The 17,316-nt window shown below is 46.0% G+C and overlaps 1 protein-coding gene across 1 annotated transcript in view; it reads right to left on the bottom strand.

The window, feature by feature from the left end:
* Nucleotides 1–1,923: 1,923 nt before the first annotated feature.
* Nucleotides 1,924–17,316, bottom strand: part of LOC118778549 (E3 ubiquitin-protein ligase MARCHF3-like) — a 28,126-nt gene continuing 12,733 nt past the window's right edge. The window contains exons 2-5 of the mRNA XM_036530138.1: nt 12,089–12,414; nt 7,586–7,790; nt 2,879–3,088; nt 1,924–2,623 (exon numbers count right to left, since the gene is read on the bottom strand). Coding sequence (XP_036386031.1) covers nt 2,465–2,623; nt 2,879–3,088; nt 7,586–7,790; nt 12,089–12,357 — 843 coding nt within the window. The 5' untranslated portion in view covers nt 12,358–12,414 and the 3' untranslated portion in view covers nt 1,924–2,464. The remainder of the gene's footprint in view (nt 2,624–2,878; nt 3,089–7,585; nt 7,791–12,088; nt 12,415–17,316) is intronic.

Raw genomic sequence — 17,316 nt, 5'->3', positions numbered from 1 at the left:
CGGGCACTCCCACAGTTCTTCTGCAAAACAGCATGAGAAAACAACTCTTGAGAAATGCTGGTAAATCTCATGCATGTCTACTTGTCTGACTGCTAAATGGATTTGACTAATCATCCAAACCCCTAACGATGGAGATTGGATGCCATTTCTGATGGCGTGCATAAGCTCAGTTATGTAATGTTTGGTATTCATTATGGAAATTAGCTCCCTGGATGAATGATGACTGGCTATAGGACTCAGTCCCAGATGTGGTGAAAATAACTGGCAAGATGGTTCCCCCCCTGGTCACCACAGTAAAATCCCTGCACTTACTTTCCTCTTGGATTCTTCAGTGTACATAAAAATTATGATCGACCACAAAAAGACTTATCATTCCAATCATACTCATGAGCTGACAATTTTAGCAATCCACGTGATTAATCTTCTGGCTTGCGACAACAAACCAACAATGACCACCATCTTCCATTTTCCAGAAAAATCTGAATCAATGGATCCTGAACAGAAAATGTGTCATCAAATCACAGGTTCAGTGGTTTTTAATGAAAAAAAAATGACATTGGATAATATAAATATGGCCATTTTAAATAAGTGCTTCATATCATTAACATTTTTCAAATAAACTTGGTTATAATATGAAATTCCAGAGAGAACTTCAAAGGGGTTAATAAATTTGACAACAAAACACTCATCAAACTTTTCCAAAAAGTAAAAGGTATCTTAAGTCTATGGTCCAAGCACAATGTCAAGTTAGTTTGGCCCTAAAAAAAAAGTTCTTTTCCATTAAAGTACACCCAGAGGACTACAGCTGTGCATCTCCTGAAATTTATAAACAAGGAAAAAACATAAATATTCACTTAATTTCACAACAGAGCCCACGGCCGTTTCACAGTGAAGTCTGCAAAGGAACAACTCGAGGAACATACCACCAAACATATGCAAATATACAGGGCAACTGAAATTACAAACGTTGGCAAAAAATAAAAAACGGGCGTCTGAGCACCCAAACCAAAAATCAACACAACTCTCCAAATCACACAAACATCATCCATAGGTGTACGTTACAGCAAGCTTGCATTGAAGACATAGCATCTGAATATAACAGAAAACAACCTTGGGCACACTGGATTTGCCCTCAGCTGAGGGAACTGTAAGACCTGTGCACAGATAGAATAGCTAGTCCATCAGAATGAAGCTCCAGCAGCCTGTTGGCGCTACGCTATCTTCTGGTAGGCGCACACTCAGAATAATGGAGGTAGCTTCAACCGCTCCGTTTATCTGTGATCAAGATGAAGTAAAAAAAAAAAAAAATCTCTGTAGCCTTTGTTCACACTTTTTATTTAGTCCGGGTGACGCGCCTTGAAAAACAAACATCGCCTAACTGTTCAGGTAAATTTGCATTCGGCCTGTTAAACATCCTCTTTCTCCTGTCTTTATCAATGCCTGGAGGCATGGAGCATCATTCCAAAAAAAAAAGGGAAAAATTATACTTATATCTTCTCACCTTTCTCCTGAATTTGTAATCTGACATCCTTGTGATTGCTTCATATAAAGCATGCATGTCTTTTTTTAGGGAGTCAAACTAGTCCTACATTTCTCTGTGAAATGAAGATACCACTTGGGTAATGATGGCATTTTTTTCCATAGTAATTTAAACTTAATTACATTACTTTTTTGGTATTGGGCTTAGAAGTTATGTAATGCATTCCTGCCCAGACATAGTTTAACATAAAATACTTCTTGAGCCTCCAAAAGATTTTACATTCTATTTATTTTAGATTCCTCCGCAATGTAAAAGTTTCAATAACAAGACATCAAGGATATTCAGGCTAGTATGCAATCTAGACGCATTGCCTTTTGACCTTCACTTTGAGAAATTCGATTAAACAAATGATTTTTTTTGACTGGTTGTTGCTTGCCCTGTTTTTTTAATATTTGTTTTTGTGACTGCCAGACTCAAGGTTGCAGACAAAAATGAAAAAAAGCAACACTCGTCGTAAATTTGCTACTCATAGTTTAGGACAAAGAGCTTGCTGGTTAAGACTGAACAGAAGGCTCGACTGTCACAGGAAGCCAGAGGGGTGGGGGGGACATCTGTGTTGCATATTGAATTACACATGTATCACAGCTTGACTTCACAGGAATTTACAGCTCTGTAGTCGCCCTAGCCGAAAGGGGGAGGGGCCCCGAGGCTTTGTCGTGGACCCCGGCCTCAGTGGCTCCGCCCACACGATTTTCCCACAGGAGACTGGGATGGATGCGCCCTTCCTTCCGTTAAAAGGGTCCTCTGGTTCTCGAAGGGGGCAGTGATCCCCTTTTTTTTACGACGCCGCACCCCAGCAAGTCCTTGAACCCCCCACAACCCCCCACGGGGGCAGTGAGGCTGGGATTCCAGAGAAGGGTCAGTCTCCTCCTTGCAGTGCTCCCTGGTTTTCCCGAAAAAAAAAGCGACTCCCGCACTGGGGGCTCAGACGATGGTCTCTTTGGAGTGTCGTTTCGCGGGGGGCGGGCCCAGCAGGGAGTGCTGCGTTGAGGGCTCGCTGTGGGATTTGGGGAGCAGGAGCACGACTCTCTGGTTGGTCTGCCGCCACTCATTGTACAGTCGACAGTGATACCTGAGTGACACCTGTAGGGGGGCGGGGGGTAGAGGGGAGCGTTTTAAAACCGGAGCACCCTTGGCAGAATGCAGTCAAATAAGTATAAACACAAATCAAGGAAAACTACATGATAATTCCTAATATACAAATACTAACATTACTTTCCAGCAAAAACATTAATACAGTATCAGCACATTATCTAATGCGAGGTTCTTAGGATATCCTTCATGAATATTGAATGGAAAGAATACAAGATTGGGAGCAGGTGGGGGCAGCTCGCTCACCAGGGTCCAGAAGAGGTAAATGGTGAAGAGGGCGACGGTGAGGGCGATGAGGCCCACGGCCTCCAGCCGGCTGGAGAACTGCAGGTGGTCCACTGCCCCCCGCAGGCACAGCCAGCCCGAGATGGTGGCGAGCGGCGTGATCAGCAGGAAGCACACCATGTCCCCCAGCAGCGTCCTCTTCTCCTGCCGCAGCCCCGGGTTACGCACCCACTGAGAGGGGGACAGAGAGGGAGGGGAGACGCTGTAACACACCGGAGTCAGCCCGGGTTACGCACCCACTGAGAGGGGGACAGAGACGCTGTAACACACCGGACCCAGCCCGGGTTACGCACCCACTGAGAGGGGGACAGAGAGACGCTGTAACACACCGGACCCAGCCTGGAGCTACCCACCCACTGAGAGGGGGACAGAGACGCTGTAACACACTGCAATCAGCATGGACTACGCACCCACTGAGAGGGGGACAGAGAGGGACAGAGACGCTGTAACACACCGGAGTCAGCCCGGGTTACGCACCCACTGAGAGGGGGACAGAAAGGGAGGGGAGACGCTGTAACACACCGGACCCAGCCTGGAGCTACCCACCCACTGAGAGGGGGACAGAGAGACGCTGTAACACACCGGACCCAGCCTGGAGCTACCCACCCACTGAGAGGGGGACAGAGAGACGCTGTAACACACCGGACCCAGCCTGGAGCTACCCACCCACTGAGAGGGGGACAGAGACGCTGTAACACACTGCAATCAGCATGGACTACGCACCCACTGAGAGGGGGACAGAGAGGGACAGAGACGCTGTAACACACCGGAGTCAGCCCGGGTTACGCACCCACTGAGAGGGGGACAGAGAGACGCTGTAACACACTGCAATCAGCCCGGAGCTACGCTCCCACTGAGAGGGGGACAGAGAGACGCTGTAACACACTGCAATCAGCCCGGAGCTACGCTCCCACTGAGAGGGGGACAGAGACGCTGTAACACACCGGAGTCAGCCCGGGTTACGCACCCACTGAGAGGGGGACAGAGAGACGCTGTAACACACTGCAATCAGCCCGGAGCTACGCTCCCACTGAGAGGGGGACAGAGAAACGCTGTAACACACCGGAGTCAGCCCGGGTTATGCACCCACTGAGAAAGGGACAGAGACACTTTAACACACCCACTGAGAGGGGGACAGAGAGGGACAGAGACACTTTAACACACTGCAATCAGCACGGAGCTACACACCCACAGAGAGAGAGACAGAGAGGCTGTAACACACCGCAATCAGCACAGAGCTACACACCCACAGGGAGTAAGACAGAGAGGTTGTAATACACCACAATCAGCATGGAGCTACACACCCACAGAGAGAGAGACAGAGAGGCTGTAACACACCGCAATCAGCACGGAGCTACACACCCACTGAAAGGGGGACAGAGACACTTTAACACACCGCAATCAGCACGGAGCTACACACCCACAGAGAGAGAGACAGAGAGGCTGTAACACACCGCAATCAGCACGGAGCTACGCACCCACAGGGAGAGGGACAGAGAAGGGCAGAGATGCTGTAACACACTGCAGTGCAAAATGTTCAAATGATATTCATATTTATCAGCCCAAATCTACGTACCCCAAGGGAGAAGAAAAGAGACACTGTGACACACCACAATGTAATATGTTCAAATTACGTCCATATTTATAAACCCAGGTTACACACCCACAGAGAGGGACAGAAAGGCAAGGAGATCCTATAACACACTGCAATTTAAAACCTTCAAATTATGTTCATATTTATCTGCCTGGGGTGAAGCACACAGTGAGAAAATGTCAGAGAGGGATGGAAAAGCTATAACACACCACAACGCAAAATGTTTCAATTATCCTCATATTTATCAGCCTAGAGCTACGCACCCAAAGGGAGAGGGAAAGAGACACTCCAACACCCCGCTATGTAAAATGCTTCAATTATGTTCATATTTATGAGCCTGGATTTGTGCGCTCATTGAAAGAAATGGAGACAGGGAGATTGCACTGTAACCCATGGGAATACCACAGTGTTATTAAGATATTTTTTTTTAAATTGTGCTCATATTTATGTGGTCTCGTTTCATTATAAAGCAGTGAGGTTGAGAAAGACATACCAATTCTAATTCTAACATATAGATTTATTGTTCCTTTTTTAATCAATAATTTTAAAATTATTTTCATATGTATGTGGTCTCATTCTGTAATGAAGATGGGTGGGGGGAACACATAACTCACACAAGAATGTTATATTGTTCTTTTTAAATTTATTTTTATTCTTATGATTTTCCAATTCATGCTGTGTTGTTTTATTTCAAAGGAGAGACAGATAAAAGAAATGGGAATGACATTTTCTTCTTTAAGTTAATTCATTTTTCTCTTATTTGTGCTTGTCTTGATTTATTCTGAAAGGGGGAGAGAGAGTTGGTCTTCTGCGTTTTGTATCATAATATGCCTTGGCAACGTATAACTCATGTCATGCTAACAGAACTGCTTGAATCCTTGAGACAGCAGAGACAGACAGATAGGATCATTACGGTGTAATCATTCCATTCCGTTCCATTACGCTCCGGACACATGGTTTATCCGGGGCAGGGGGCAAGTACACACCCTTCACACGAGTGTAGGATCTAGTGCAAGCAAGAACACGTGACCATATACGCCAGTGCACATCTGCAGTGTGAGAAGGGGCAGTAAGATAACGTGACTGCGCGGGCTAGTCGGTTGGCCTTCCTTCGGGATGGCAAACGCTACACTGTACAGCTGGCTCTCACTCTATGATGCAGTTAGCGTAACCCGCTGCTCAAGGCTATGCTAACATCGTCCAGACTGGGATTCAAACCCGCACACCTCCTGGTCAGATGCCCAGCTTCTGGAGTCTGGAGCCATTAAAGGACTGTGCACCACTGCTTAAAAAGATATGGTATCGATATCTTGGGAGACGGATACTAAGTGAATTATGCTAAAGGAGACCTCTCCGGTTTCTGACAGCCATGGCAGGCCTGCAGACAGCTCAGGAGCAGGAAGTGTGGTCCGTGGGGATGTGGGGGGGCCCTGCCTGCTCCCCCTTAAATCATATTACCCCCCCTCCCTGCTATATTTAAGATGTATCAGTGGCATTTTCCCCTTCATCCTCGGAGCGGTCCACCGGGAAATTCTGGCCAACAGGCTGTCTTAGGGTAAACACGTCGATGGGTCACTGGGTCCACAGGAATTGCTGTGCTGTGAAAAACAAACACGCCGCTGTCGTCACGGTAACTCAGGGCCGTCCTCAGCGATCCGCCATCGGTCGCCCGTTTCCTCACACACCTCATAAAAGCTCCGCTCAGAGCCGAAGCCATCGCGGGCAATTACGACAGCCATGATTCATCTCAAAGCGCTTCAGCCGGGAAGCATCTTAGGAACGTTGTTTTCGCTTTGCGAGCATGCTCAGAACCAGAGATGGGTGGGTCCAGAGCACAGACGTGTAATACCGGTACTGCAGACCAACAGCGTGCCGCACAGCAGTCTGACCTAAACAGACGTAAAAGGCAGGAACGCCACGATATTCCAGTTTGAGAGGCTTTAGCTCTTGGGGCTGTCTTTTAAACCCATCATATTGCTAGATATAGGCTTTATTTCCATGACATGGAAAAACTAACAACTCAGAATCAGTGATATGAAACACTGGCATTTAAACACCATGCCTCTGGTCATATAACTTTTCAATGTAAACAATTCAAGCACAAATCTGCCACACTCGTCGCAGACAGTTGGACAGGGCTATGAGGTGTGTGAGCAGCCAGTGGGAGTTGGACTGTGTTGAAACGGAAACGGTCTGACCCTTCCGAGCTCGCAGCAGGAACGAGGCTGCCCCTGACGATCCTCGGGGGGCGCGGACCCTGACTCTGCCTCGTAGGTGTGATGTTCCCAGACGGAGGAACACGCGCGGGTCATGTTTGTCCACAGCAGGCAGACACGACAGGGCTTCCACCTCGCGCGTTAACCCTCCACTGCTCAAACACGCGTCGCATTCCATCTGTGCATGAGACAACCCCCCCAACTTTCCATTCCCCAAAGCGCCCCACTTGAACCCAATGCCCTCCCATTCACCCCCCCCCCCCCCCCACCACCAACACACACACATGGTTGTGTCATGAGTTATAAATCCATGAACATGACCACGACCCAATCAACGAAAACGCACACTTCCTCAGGAAAGTAGGACATTTTTTTCCTGCTGTGTGATTTTCATCAATGGTGAGCAGAAGGTCTAAACCAATCAGCACCCGAAGCCACAGCTCTGGCGATAATCAATTGGATGACCCCCGAATGTCCCAATGCTGTCGGGTGTGGAGACTGGAGAGATGCGGTGCTGCTCTGCTAGGAGGGAAGACATTCTTTGCATTGTAAACCCCTGCTAAGCATTCAGTCAAACAGCTCTAACTGGTGCAAAGTGACGTATGTCAGAGGAATGCTGTTTGGCTGGAAAGCAAGGAAACTTTTATTATCAATCATTATCATCTGGCGGGCGGCCTTATCCGGGGAGATTAACAGTGCTACAGACCATTAAAAACGCAATAACAAGTGGAAGAAACACTTTCGGGGATTTGAAGGGCCGTGGCAAGCGGGGTGCTTGTTTGCTACGATCAAAGGCCAGCAGATCGACCGCGTTTCCAGGCGTGAGGCCGAAACTGCGGAGGGGGCGAGAGGGCGTACCTCCAGAAGGGGTCGGGTCTTGCGCTGCACGCTGAACTGGAAGTGGCAGAGCTCGCAGATGCTGGTGCTGGAGGCCGACAGCCAGTGCTCCAGGCAGCTGCGGTGGATGGTACCCAGGGTCCCCGCACACTCGCAGGGGGACAGCAGCTCCTCCTGACCCCCGCCCTCGTGACAGATCCGGCACATGGGCCTCTCCACCAGGGGGCTGCAGGTCGGGGGGCAGAGAGGAGAGAGGGGGATCAGAGGAGGGACGGAAAGACGGAAAGAAACGGGAGAAAGGAACAGAGAAATGAGACGCAGAGAGGGTAAGGACAATAACAGAATAGAGACAGAGGAGATACAAGCGGGAACAATGAGAGAGAGAAAGGAGGGAAGAGAACAGAGAGAGGAAAGAACAGAATAGACAGGAGAGACAGGTGAGAACAGAATAAGAGAGAGAGAAAAAGCAGAGGACAGAACAGAGAAAGGCAGAATTGACAGGAGAGAGAGAAAAAGGAGAACAGAATGGAAACAGGAGAAAGATGAGTGAGAATGGAATGAGAGAGAGAGGGCAAGAACAGAACAGAAAAGAGACAGAGAGAAATTACAGCAGAGAGAGGGAAAGGAAAAAACAGAAGGGACAGAGGAGAGAAAGAATGACAAAGAAAGAAAGGGGGTGAACAAAGACTGAACATGGAGACAAATTACAGCAGAAAGCAAGATGTACTGCACTTTCATAGAAATGTACCCCGTAATACAAGGCCATATCAGGCAGTTTTCCCTTTCTGTCCTCAACCAGAAAAAAAGAATGAATTCTGGACTGTTCTGAACTTGAGTGACCTACACTCAGCAGCACAGACCAACCAGTTGTACCCAGAAAAAGACCCTGCCGGGTCACCTGGCAGTGAAACACCAGCATGTGTGCAGGACACAAAAGAATACAGATAAAAACAACTTTGCACATACATCATAGGCTTGATGGAACTAAGTTACACTACAAATTAGAAATCCACCAGGCTCTTAATGAAGACTATTCCATGGCAGAATCTCTTGTCAGATATACATTACTAATGTATGCCTGAGAGAGGGAGAGGGAGGGAGGGGGAGAAAGAGAGAGACAGAGAGAGAGACAGATACATCCCGAGATCCAAAGAGACTCAGAGAGATAGGAGCCAGTTTGGATCAAACAAAATGGAACACTAACAAAATCACAACATAATTTAATAGGCAGAGAAAATGACTTTCTGGTTGGAATTCCTCATAGCTAAAAAGCATTTCAGCTTCACATTAACTTTATAGATCCCTGCTGAGGAAATCAAAGTAAAAAAGCTAAAGTATATTTTCCTCCAAACCTGAATTTCAGTAGATAAACCAAATGGGTTGTTTGGTTATATAAACTTTGAAGATTCTTTAAAATGCAGCAAGCGTATTTCTACTGATAGAGCTGCTAAAAAACGCAAAGACAATGGAATAAGAAGGGACACAAATTACCTGACTAGAAACAAAGCTTGTGATAAATATGCCCACTGAGTATTTAAATATTTCAATATAGGATTGGACTATAAGAAATTAAAATGGGTTTACACGTCTGATTTATGTAGAGGATAAGACACTGTGAACTACAACTTGTTTAGAATGAACATAGTATTACAACTGCTAGACAAAAATAATGGGTATGATTTTTCAGTATCATTATTATTTTTTTTTTACTGTGCATCCTCAAATTAAAAATTTGAATTTGAATGATGTGGTCAGGGTTAATAGTTCACTTTGCCCTTTCTCCGGATTAGTAGCATATGTAGAGAGGGTTATGTTTTCATTTAATATATGGAAGGTAATCATACTCATTTTCTATATGGCAGATAATCTTTGAGTCCGGATTATTCCGCTTAGTTGGTTAATCTCAAGGCTTTGCTGAAAAGCAAGCAGTCTTTGAACCAATGAGCTAACCAGGAACATCCATAACTCCTCCAAACAAAGGCAGCTCCAAAAAAACAGGAATCACAGAATGACCGCATTTAAAAACGCATAACCAGAGATCTGCTCACTCAATACAAAACAAAGTGGCAGTCAAGGAGAAACCTTCAATACCCTTCTATGAATGAACAGTTCAATCACATCAAACAAGTATGCCATTAATCTCCCTCACCCTCAATCAGGATGGTGATGAAAACAACAGGCAAAAACAATTTTAATTACTTGTTTGCAGCTGAGTAATCAGCTAGAGTCAGCCTGGACCTTGAGAACAGAACACTGTAAGGAGACATTTAAAGGACAGATCAAATGTCAGATTTCATCACAGATCGAGGCTAATCATGATGCAAGCCCCCCTGAAGTTAGCTGTGCAGACTATTTATAAATTACTTCTGCTTTACACTTTTAATTAAACAAATTCACACATCAAAGTCACCCCCTGCATGAGTGTGAATTACCTGAGATCAGTGGTGACAACAGGCCACAGGGGTAATCTGGACATTCCGATCAAAGACAGTGGATTGTTACTGACTCTAGACTTGTCCACCACTTACAATAATCACAGGAAGTGCTAGTTGCTGGTGATTACAGTTCTGTCTGGTTCAATTGATTGGTGAAACTAGATGTTCACCAGGAGAGCCAATACCTGACTCTATACCAGTTCTCCATAGGACCAGACAGATCAGATCACCACAAGGGCTGATCCTTGGCGATATCAATCCACCAGAGGATGCGACAGATCAGCTCACCATAAAAGCTGATCCCTGATGATTCTAGATCAGTCCACCAAACAAACTGATCCCAGGCAACTCTGACCCAGTCCACCAGTGGATCAGATGTGTGGTGATCGTATTTTGCACCGGGCCTTGGTGTGGTGGTGGCTGAGAGTTTCTGCTCGACTGGCAACTGTGGCAGCTGGACGTTCCAAAGCCTTCTTTTGTCTGCGGAGCTGGGTGGGGGGGTGGATGAGTAGGGATGGGCCCCGGACTTTGATACACAGGGCCAGCCTTGTGTGTCACAATGCGTCCCGTCATGCATGCTAATGAAACGGCTAAATATAGACCATGCGCTCTGGGTCCATCACAGGCATACAGATCCACCCCTGCTATGGCTCCATCCCCCAAGGCCATGTCTGCCTCTTTCTCTCCCCTCTCTCTCTTCCTCTCCCTCCTACAGAAGGGTGAACCCAAAGGCACCCCAGCCGTATCACTCCCCACAGGTCCTTCTCTGACAACTCCATCTTGTACGAAGCCACACCACATTCAACAGGCTGCCATTGTTCATCTGCCACCACTTACTGTCTCGTACCAGTCAGGACACAACATCTATAGATGTAATACAGTAGACAGGGGGTGGGTGGGTGTTGCGCTAAGCATAATAGAGCCAATTGCTTGGCTTTAATGGAAGAAAATAATTAATGCCAGGTCCTTATTTGAATTCAAACTGGCAATTAATGTCCCTTTTCTATTAGGCTAATTTTCCTTTCCATTTTTTTAATGCAATGGTACCTCTCTGCAGTTAAATGAAACCATTGTGGTTAATGTGAATTTATGACTTTTGTGCAACTGTGCTAAAGTATTTTTACCCTCATCACCATGGGGTACTTTACATGGACGCTAAGCTCTTCTGGATGTTTGTATAGCTTGTGTTGCTAAGGAATAATCTTTGGTCTACATTTCTTGGAAGACTGAGGGTATGTTTTTAGAATTCATTTTGATAAATGTGGAAGATGAAAAATAAAGTGGCAGCAGCCTCAGCGTCTCACAGCCTGATATCATGACAGTATTCCCTTTATACACACTAGCCACACCACCCTGTAGCCTCTTCCTGAAGCTAAGTGCGGTTGTCCTTAGTTAGTACTTGGTTGGTGTGTCTCCTGGGAAAACCAGGATGTTGCTGGTAGTGGTGTTAGCAGGCCAGTGGGGGGCACTGTTCCCTCTGAGTCAAGTGAAGCTAATGCCCCAGTGTAGTGATAGTGATGCAGTTGTGAAAAGCGCAGCCCTTCTGATAAGACAATAAACTTCCTGTAGGTTCTAACTGATTGAGGTCATTTAAAATCTAATGGTGCTCTTCGAGAGCCGAATATAACCGGTATCCAGGTGAAATTGCTTACCCGGCTTTCAGTATCTGGCCAGCTAAATGTCCCCCTGCAGTTGGCTGACTATGCAGTCCCCTTGCACTCCTTTTTAACCTTCTCAATTCCCCAGGTTTTCACTGTGACAATCTACTTGTTGGCAGTGTGGTGTAGTGGTAACGAATTGGGCTTGTGCGAAAAAGGTTGCTGGTTCGATTCCCTACTGAGGCACTGCTGTTGTACCCTTGCTCAAGGTACTTAAACCAAAATTGCCTCAGTAAATATCCAGCTGTATAACTGGATGACATGTAAAAAATGTAACCTATGTAAGTCACTCTGGATAAGAGAGTCTGCTAAATGAAAATAACGCTATGTAATGTAATGTAGCCTACTTGTGACATCACAAAGGCTTCATGGAATGAATGCTTTTGTCTCCGTCTCCCCACTCAGGTCCTGGCCCCGTCACCCGTTCGTACCTCTGTGTGGCGAACGTCCCGACCACCGTGGACAGCAGCTGGCCATCCTTGGCCGACACCTGCATGACGTACTGCGGCTGTCCGTTACCGCGGCCACTCGCTTCCTCCATCACCTTCCCTGCGGTGGGGGCGGGGCCAGGGGCAGGCCCCATGCAGCCTGAGCTCCCCACGGGGGCGTGGTCCCTGCAGTCCGGCCGCCCCGTGTGGGGGGCGGAGTCCAGCCGGTCCGACAGCACCTCGGGCAGCTGACTGCAGCGGCTGGTTGTCATGGCAGCAGACGGCCGTCGCTCAGCTGAAGCCCGGTGCAATTACACGCCGCTCCCCATCTGAGGGCAGAGGGAGAGAGAGCAGACACACAAGCGGATCGGTACGCTGTTCCGGCACAGTGGCAGAGAGCGTTAAAGGCATCGACTCCCTCCCTCCCTCCCTCCCTCCCGCCTTTTATCGGAATCTGTTCAGTCCTGTTTGGAGGAGAGTGCTAACATTCAGTGCTGCAGGGTACATGCAGCTTCTCTCGGCTACAGGTTCCCAATCAGGCAATGCTAAAGGTCAAACCCCTCTGCCGTACACGCCATCAATTTTTCATGAATGCCAGTGTCCATAAAAACGCTTCTGATCTCCAGAAAGACATCGGGGAGAGCAGGCAAGAAACACACGGTAAATGGCAGTCTGCAACTGCAAGCTGGTTCATTCTCCTTGTATCCTGTGTCCATTCAATGTGCAAGGACACTGTCCTGCACATCAATAATTTCAATTGACAGACAGAGAAAATACTGCAACAGGCTTGTGCTGGACTGTGAGTCTACTCATAGATGCCATACTGACATTCAATTCTCTCCATTCAAGGATAGCAGCAAAGATCTGAAACAAAGGAAACACCGTATGGTTGTGTGCCTATAGACCAAAATTCAATTAATAAGTAAACCAGATGAAAACACTGTCTAATTGTGTACCACAACAACAAAAATAATCTACAATGAGTCTTAAACATTTTCCTTTTGGTCAAAGGAAAAATAACATTCCAAAGATGTGATTATTGTGAGTAATGGAATATACTTATGGGTTGTGATCCATTAAGTGTCAAAATATATTTGCTGTGACAAAAGCTGTATCATGAAAATCCACAACCACACATACCATTGTATGCCACATAAATGCGTAAAACTGCATTCTTGTAAGTTCTAATAATCAAGCTTTTAAATATTTGCCCTTTTTGATAAATACCATTTTCCCAGTAGGGATGTTGAATGCCATTACAGTCCTACCACTTTTTTATGGTACGGCACATTCAAGACTGATCTTAGTGCCAGTTTGGTAAACTCATAAATATCATTGGTAAATATCATGAGATTAAACGAAATGACAATGTGAGTGTCTTACAAAATGAAGTCACTTTCTCCCACTAAATTCTGGCAGTGGAGATGAACGCAGGAATCACTTGGCACCTGACTGCGGATCGGTTTTGAGCTTCACCACATTAACAGAAAAGATCCGGGAGACGATTATGCTGCTTCGATAAGGAGCCTACAGCTCACTGGGCCTTGAAATGGGAAAAGAAAAGCAATTATGCTCATGAAAAGTATCATAACCTGCTAGAAATTTAAAGAAAACAAAAAACAACAATAACAAAAAAAAACACAAACAAGAAAAAAACTGTTAATGACACATCCTCCGTGTTGACAGTGGTATTTACAGGCATCTGGCTGGCATGTCACAGGCTACTCATCAAACTATAATCTCTCCCTGACAAACAGCATGTGCCAACTGTCCTAAACCAGAAAACATCCTCTGTTATTTCAGCCCAAGCTCCTTAATTCTTCATGTTCTGCAATGCTTACTCCCAGTTTTATAGGACACGGTACATAACTAAAAACAATAACAACTTACAGTTATGACTAAGACTGGGATAATAACACTTTGTATATAAAATTACACGTATTAAAGTGGTGATAGGTGATCCACATCCAGGAATATCAGGGTTGGGGACAGTTAAAAATTTTGGAGTTGATTCCAGTTCAATTCATGAATTCTGCAGGGAATTTTAACTGGACTTCCATAAAGTAGAATTTAATTAGATGACATTAAAAGAAAAACTCATTTATAGAGTTTCAAATCATTTATGGAATGCAAAAGCCTCATTCATTTTGATAAACACCCTGCTCTCCATATTTATCTCTGACAAAACATGTACAAAACATGCTATAAAATAAACTAGATTATTTTAAGATTAACATTAACATTTTCTCTGCTTAAAAGTATAATTTCACAGAGCTTATACTTTTCCCCCGAAATAATGCATTTATTCTAGAAAACATGTGTCACATTTATTTACACCCCAGAATTTAGTTAACCATTTCTTTCCACATCTGGACGAATAATTTGGATCAGTTCTACAGTCTCTGTAACTACCACCGGTAATCATCGTAATTACATTTATTGTCACAGTGGAGCACCGAAAGCACAGCAGTGTAAAGAATGTGTGACGCTCTGCTGCTGACGTGTGCTTCCGTTGAGACACTCAGTGGGAATGGTGTTATTTCCTTCTTCGCTGCGCGAGGAGCAGCAAGCGGTGGCTCGCCCTGATGATGTCACTGCTCCTAACCCCAAGGTCGAGGTGAGCGTGCTTGTAATGACAGGCTGAGAGCACAGGGCCAATGTGAGCTGTCAAATACAGCTCATAAGAAGGGTGGAAAGAGGGTTGAGAAAGGGACAAAGAGAGACAGAAAGAGGGGGAGAAAAAGATAGGAGAAAGAGAGAGAGAAAGAAGGAAAGGGACAGAGAGAGGGAGAGAGATAGAGAAAGGGAGAGGGGGAAAAGAGAAAGGAGACAAGAGACACGAAAAAGGGAGTGATAGAGAAGGAGAAAGACAGGGAAAAAGAGAGGGGGGGGGGGGGGGGGGCTCTGAATCAGCCACCTCTCTCTTCCAGCAGGGGAGGATTCATAGACCTCTGAGGGTATACAACAGCACAGAGATAAGCGAGTAATAATTTGGCCAGTAGGGGTTCCTTATAAAACTGCAAAATTAATTTTCTCATGCTTACGATGACTCATTTTAAAATCAGGAAGCACAGTAAGGGATTCTTTAGTATGTGAAACACTTTCCAGTATGAATGCCATTTCCCCACAACCCAGAAAAACCCTATCACCCTAAGAGGAAACACCTTCATCAGAGGAAAACTGGAAAAAAACGGAAATAATAATAAAAAAACAATGCGGCTGGAGACAGCTGAGAAAAAAGTTAATTACAATGTTTGTAAGCGATTAAACATTATTCTAACATTAAACATTCTTTTTCTATGTTAAATGATCTTGTAATGAGAAAAATGTTTTTTCTCCAAAAAGCCTATTAGCAGGATAATAATCAAGCTGGGCTTCGTTAGGCAAGTGATGTTTCTGTTGGTGGGTTTTATGATTAGCCCGCAGCTGAAGATCACCTGAGAGCACACTGGCTCAAGACGGATTCGAATCCTCACCTGCTCAGGACAGAAAGCATCAGACTGCTGAAACTTTGCCCTGCAGACCCTGAAGAATGCCCTCTAGCCCACTTTCGGGCCTGAGAGCAATCACCCCTCACATTCAGGGTGGCAGCTACCTACTACCGTCATCACCAGCATCATCATCAAATGATGTCAGCCATACGTGTGTCCATGCATGCATGCATGCGTGTGTTCGTGTGTGTGTGTGTGTGTGTGTCCATGTGTTTCCGTATGTATTTCTGTCACAGAATGAACCAATGACAAAATGAGGCCCCCTATATGTGAGCCAATGTCGAGTACAGTTCTGCGCTTCCCCGTGATTTATTTGTGTCTTGTTCAAAAAATACAACCATAACGAATCTTTTCAGCCAGAGAGGAGCATGTTTAATGGCCTGGTGGGCGTGACCTGAGGTAAACCAGCTCTGTCCGATCATGCCAACGGGGGGGGCGAGGGGGTCAAAGCCGAGCGTGACCGACACGCAGTGACAGCCGCGCCCGACCGTGGCATCACATGGGACCGTAAAACTATGTCCCCAAAGGCACGAGGCCCCCCCCCGGCCCCTCCCATCCTGGAAGCTGAAAAATAATTAACCGCCAAACTGTTGTGCTCCAAAGTCTGTCACCCATTAGCGCAGAGGGAGAGAGAGACCGCGTTCCTAGCGCCTCAGACTAAACACAGCTGTCTGCGCTGATTACCGGTGTCACAGCTCCACGGCTGTCCCACGCAGCGATAGAGCAGGAGAAAACCCCCCGCATCATCGCCGCACAGTCTGCGAATTAAAAGCCATGTGGGCGCAGCCACGCTTCCAACCTCAACTCCTCATCCCCACCATGTAATCAACAACTCCGCACGGGAAGGCACGCCGAGGAGTTCCAGCAGTTCAGAAATTAGCAGAGCCACAGCGTTAGATGCTGCATATTTATCTATTATTTATCTCCTTGGCAGACACGCTCACCCGTGGCAACCCGCATGCCTTACATCTTACATTATTTATTGATATTCACAGATATTGAATAATTGGACATTTCGCAGTGCCATCATCTAGGAACAGAACCTGCAACCCCCTGGTCAGGAGCCCTACTTCTCATCCTCCACAGTGTGTTTAAACACACAGAATTCTTCTGTTACCAAATATCTATCCATTACCAAAAAAACACAGTAAACAGTGAATCCAAGATAGCATCCCCCCAACACACCAAGCTCAGCTATTCATCAACGACAGAGTGCTTGTACAGTGGTTTCAGTACGGATACAGCACTACCATTGGGAAATTGGTATTCAGCTACACATGATAATGCTCACATTCAGCAGAGTGGGACTGAGAGCATAGTACAGGAGCCGTGCGGAGAGCAGACTATCTCAAAGAAATCCTTGGGATGCGGGGCTCTTCAGAATTTCCTATTAGTATCACAGTATCATATCACTGACCACAATGTCGCCTCGTTTTCCGCCGCTGACGGCGAAGCCGCAAAATACAATATTTATTCCAGTCCACGATGCAATATTTATTAAATCTCCTTATCTCTCCCATATAATACGCAGCTCCCAAGACAGGCAAGCGAGACTGTGAGTGATAAAGGCCGTCTGTCTCTGAGAAGGCTCTCGCTTCATGCGTGGCGCCGGTCCAACTCCTTTTCAACAACAGGCCACGAAGTGACAAGACAAGGTCTTTTCACTTAATAATTTACACTACGTATCAGATTGCACATTGCCGTTCTTTGTGGTGCGCTAAATATAAAAGCAATACCATA

This window comes from Megalops cyprinoides, chromosome 5, assembly GCF_013368585.1.
Source record: "Megalops cyprinoides isolate fMegCyp1 chromosome 5, fMegCyp1.pri, whole genome shotgun sequence".
Lineage (NCBI taxonomy): Eukaryota > Metazoa > Chordata > Actinopteri > Elopiformes > Megalopidae > Megalops > Megalops cyprinoides.
The sequence above is the reverse complement of the archived record's forward strand: the minus strand, read 5'-3'. Positions and strand labels throughout refer to the sequence as shown.